Source organism: Tetrao urogallus (assembly GCF_951394365.1).
Source record: "Tetrao urogallus genome assembly, chromosome: 7".
Taxonomy (NCBI): Eukaryota; Metazoa; Chordata; class Aves; order Galliformes; family Phasianidae; genus Tetrao; species Tetrao urogallus.
Genome location: NC_136820.1, coordinates 18110306 through 18115433, shown reverse-complemented (window position 1 = coordinate 18115433; position 5128 = coordinate 18110306). Strand labels below are relative to the sequence as shown.

Here is a 5128-nt window from a genome sequence, read left to right as displayed (position 1 = left end):
GGTTCTGTGAATCTCAAGAACAAAAGGTAAACAATGATCATGGTCTAACACTGGCCACAGCGTAACATCCAGATGTTAGCTTTAGCTTTTTAGTGTTAGTCACATTCTGATGTAGTTGGAGAAGAAACAGCTACATATACTGCTATGATGCTATACCCTAAATGGCTAATGACAGCCTACAATAAGCAAAACAGAATTTTCTAACAGAAGCAAAAGGTTCAGGCAATGTTATCTTGCAGAGTGTCAAAGATGCATGTTAGAATTTTAACAGAAAGTAAATACAGTAAACACATGCTGTTCAATTCTTTGAATTTCACCCAAAATGGAATAAACCTGATTTATTTTCAGTACAACTTTTAAAAATCTGCAGTGTCACCAACAGGACACATGAGCACAATTTCTTACTTTAGAGGCTAACATATGCACTGGGTTTATCTCTCTAATATCCATTCTTAAGCCTACCTATTGAAACTCTGTACTATTTTCTTTAATTGTCTGATATGTACTACATGCTCTATTTCATTCAAAGCATCATTCTCAACTAGTGTTACTTTCTAAGAAGTTAAGATAAACCTGTACATACAAACTTTTTAGTTATCCCAGTACTGCAAAACTAGCATTTGAAAAAAATATAAAATTAACTCTTTAGTTTCAATGTGAATGTAGAAAGCTAAAAGAATACCATCTTTCTCCCTCCTCTTTTCCAGAATTAAGTGTATATAAAAATTTTACTTTCGCTAATTACATAAAAGCACTACAACTTACAGCTCTTGAATTAACACAGTTTTCAAGTGATTAGTAGAGCAGAAAGCTGGACCAAAACAAAAGTAGATTGTATTCAAAGCTAATTTTGGATTTACCTGAAAATTAACATCTTCTTTCTTAAATATTAATGCTCGAACTTCATCAGGGTCTCCATTAAATATAGCTTGAACCAACGGTGGCTGAAACAAAGAAAAACAAATATTAAGAATGTAAATCCATTTCAGTTTTTAGTGATGCGTGTATGATACTGTAATACTGTTGATACTGTAAACACAAGGTGAGGACAAAAATCAGACTTCCCAAGCAGTGGAGTAAAGTGACTACTAACAGTAGGTAGAACTGAAAGAATTCAGAACTTTAAAAACCTTGGACACACAAACATACTCTGTCACTGCATGAACCAATGAAACATACATTATTTTAAAAAGAGCCTGTAAGAGTAGCTTTTAACAGCTGTGAAGAGAATATCTCTTAATAAAACTAGGGCTATTATAACACACTGTGAGTTCTATAAAATATAAGTAGGTTAATACCCTTTACATTAGAAAGTGACCAAAGTGAGTAGAAAGGTTTTACCTGTTCAGAAAGAGAAAAGAACAAGCAAGAAAGCAAAGCGTATCAATCAGATAAGTATGGTAACAAATTCATGCTCACACGCTAAATATAGCAGGATTTCTCAGTAAAAGAAAAGCTGCTGAGATATGCTAGCAAGATTTTCATTAGTCACTTCACAGAACAATTTCAAGAAATAAAAGCAGTCACTTCACAAAACAATTTCAAGAAATAAAAGCAGAGGCCCCCACAGCACTGTCCAGAAAAGGTAGTTTGAATCTAACAGTTACACATTATTTTACTTTAGCTCTTAACTGCTGTCACTTGATGAAGTCTATCAGTTCTCAAAATAAATACAGCGTATAACTGCAATATAATGATTACATCAGTTCCTAAAGTGGCATTGCATAAATGTAACCCTGAGGAACGAGGAGGGGGGAAAAGCATTCACTCCCAACACAGTTCACCAAGCCCTCTGACAATCCTCTGCTACCACTCAAGAGCTGAGATCTGTTACTGCTGCACCATCAATCAAGTTCCATGCAAAAAAGCAAGCTCCTGCAAACATTAATTCTAAAACTAAGTTTCAGGCTTTCTCTCTTTAGTTTTTACCACTTTGGCTTCTTTCAACATCATTTATGTTCATGATAATTCTACACATTTCTATTGGTATCCTCACCAGTATTACAAATGAGAAATACGCCACCAAACAACATGCCTTACCAGCACGTTTCCAGGAGGTAATGGACGCAAACATATATTTTCCTGAGGTATATTGGAAACAAACGTGGGAGAATCATCTTCCTCCTCCTCCAAAACAACAATACAGACTCGACTCATTCGATCCGTTTGAAAAAGCAAAAGCAAACAGAATAACACCAGCAACTCTGTTTCTGGAAGCACACTGCAGGTATTGCACCAAGGACCATATAGGGAATGCTTTCACCTGTTTCACATACACTCACAAACTTGTGAGCGCTGCTGCTGGTGTTTGAATATTTAGAAAAGGACATTGCAATCCCACTCTATGCTCCATTTTTCAGATTTGATCACCCTGAGACATTAAGAAAGTTGTTCTATGAAATAGAATTCCACAAAACATCGAAACCACAACGACGAGGCTGTGAAACAGCTGATAAAAATATCCTAGACCCAACTGAATTGCAACAGAGCTCGCTGCCTCCAAGAGCTGTCCTTCCGAGCCAATCTGCCCTTGTCAGCAGCACAACTTGAGCAGTGCCTCCCCCTAAGCAGACAGGGGGATCATTGTTGGAGAAGCACCGGCTCCATTCTGCAGGCCCAGAGAACGAACAATTGCTCTGACAGAGATGGCTGTGGCTATTCCCAGTCCCGCAAGGTCAGTTGCCAGCAAACAGTAGCGGGCTCTCTGCTGTCCGAGAATAAACACGGGCTCCGACCATTCTGTGATACTGCAGCCCTGCTCCTCAGCGTCAGAAACAGTCCATCCAAAAAATGCATCCGTTTTCCAGCAGTTCTTCAGAGCGGGGAGAGAGGCAAGTAATTCTTCCGCGTGCAATAAAAATATCTGCAATGTACAGCGAGGCTGCAGCACATTTACATGCGATGAGTCAGACCACAGGGACAATGCAACTCCTTGAATAACGCTGTTGGCTCAACCCAGCTTCCCCAAACGACAGACGCAGGCAGCTCACCCCTCAGTGCCACCGGCAGCGCAGCACGCTCAGCTCTCCTTCCCCAGCCTCTGGCTTCTCCATCAGGGAATGCGCCCGGCACGAATTCCAACAAGGACGCTTCAGCAAAATAAGCCAGCTCCCGCACACAAATGACTGCCTCAGACTTCCGCAGAAGCAGTTCATCACTCAAGCGTTCCTTTTGATCGCCATGTGAATCCAGTTCCCATGAGAGTCCTCATTCAGATTAAGGCGGAGAGCGAGGGGAAAAAAATAAAATCAGGCTCCACGCACCTCCTCCGAGCCAACTTCTTCATTCAAACATCTGTCACTGTGCCAACCTGATTTTCCTCTTCGGATGGAGGCTCTGCTTAGCAGGTTTTTTCCCCGACAGACGAAATGATATGACAGCAGATAAACCCCGCAGCGGCCCGGCTGCTCCGGCAGAGCGGCGGCTCAGTGAGCGCAGACTGCAGGCTCGCAGGATGGAATGCCCCGTAATGCTCACATGTCACACATAGCCAGCTACTGCTCCCTGCAACTTCCTCTGGCACAGAAAAAAAAAAAGACTGCCCTTTTTTGGGGCAGCCTTCGCCGTTACGTTTGTGCCAGTTTTGTGACTAATTCAGCCAAAAATGTAAGAATTCTATAACTGAGCAAAGAGCAACCGTTTAATATTTTCCACTAAAAGCCACAGAGAAATCCGGTGTGCTGGCTCTGCTGACTAACAACAATTTAGGCAGTAAACAATTCCAGCGTTTAACTGCTTTCATATGGCACTGGACAGAGAAGCACCACACCACAGCCCTTACTTAACTGTTTCAAGGCAAGGAACTCCCCACAGAATCTCTCTAACGTGGAATCTCAATGCGATCGGTAGAGGCCAACCACTAATGGCCAACCCATGGTTTTCTGCAATGAGGACAAACCTACCCTCAGCCTGAAACACGTACCTCAAGTGTATATGCATGTGAAGTCCTAAAACTTGCTAAATAAGTATTTCAGCTTGAGCGTGCTGAAGTGCTGGTTAGTGGGTGTATTATGTAAATGGCTGCTAACTCGTGGGACTAACTCAGAGCTCCAGGAACAAAGCAAGGGTTCCGCTCACGCTGTGCGGTACCTCTGACGTCCCTCTGAGCTGCCCACGTCACGGTGTGCCTATGGTGGGCAAGCTGGCCAGTGGAATTGCTCTCCAGTAACGCATTCACTCTCAAATTTCCCATATTAATCCAAACAGACAGGTTGAAATGGAATATTAAATGGTTTGGGTATTAATAGATGCAGCAAATTCCCACCTTCGGGAGTCACAGGAAGGAAAAACTCACATCACCACTCATTTAAAATAATGTCTACAACTGCTTTGCTGTAACACAATAAACGGCTCAACACACACCTACCGACACTGCACACAGACGAATGTTTTTATACAAGTGCCAGAGAGTGACTTAGTCCAGGGCTCCCTGAGCTCAGAAACGCCGGGCTTGGCATAATAGAGCACACACTTTGGACTCACCATGAAATTTCTAGTAAGATTCAAATTTCCCAAATGTTTTCATTTACAATATGTGAATTCTAGCACACCACACAACTTCACAGATACATTCTATTCATTTCTATGGAGTCCAGTTGTTTTGGAACTTCATATTTCTGGTTTTAATTACAAAAAAAGCAATGGCTGGTACACTGTGCTGCTTTGTTCTAGCATTTCAATAATTTATTATAAAGAAATACCACAGATTGATCTGAACACACATGAAAATTCATGTTCTTCTTGGCCATAGCAAAGATTATTTAAATAAAAAGAAGGACATCCTCAAGACTAATCTGTTGCAACATCCACTGTCTGCTAAGAAACACAGCACCCACAGCCCTGAGGATATTTCACTTTTTATGGGAAATGGCCTAGGGAACAGACACTGTAGTTCACTTGCATAACTCAAACTTCCTTTGGAAAAAGAAAAAAAAACAAAAATATGTTGTTATATTTGGAAAATATGAAACATTTTGCAATATGAGCAAGGTACATTTACAAACTATATACTTGGTTTTCATGGTACATACACATACATACATTTGTTAAATAATTCGTGCCACATCCGTATGTTAAGTATTAATAAACAGCCTTCTAGAGCTAAAAAGTTTATACAGCAAACAAAAGC

The 5128-nt window shown here is 40.9% G+C and overlaps 1 protein-coding gene across 3 annotated transcripts in view; it reads right to left on the bottom strand.

The window, feature by feature from the left end:
- Window positions 1-2157, bottom strand: part of ANKRD28 (ankyrin repeat domain 28) — a gene marked incomplete at both ends in the record, with an annotated part of 61039 nt that extends 58882 nt beyond the window's left edge. For 2 of the 3 annotated variants that reach the window (XM_079538178.1, XM_079538180.1), the window contains 2 exons: window positions 861-944; window positions 2041-2157. In XM_079538178.1, coding sequence (XP_079394304.1) covers window positions 861-944; window positions 2041-2157 — 201 coding nt within the window. Of the gene's footprint in view, window positions 1-860; window positions 945-2031 lie in introns of all 3 variants that reach the window. The other variant, XM_079538179.1, reaches the window with a different exon arrangement.
- Between the last annotated feature and the right edge of the window lie 2971 nt (window positions 2158-5128).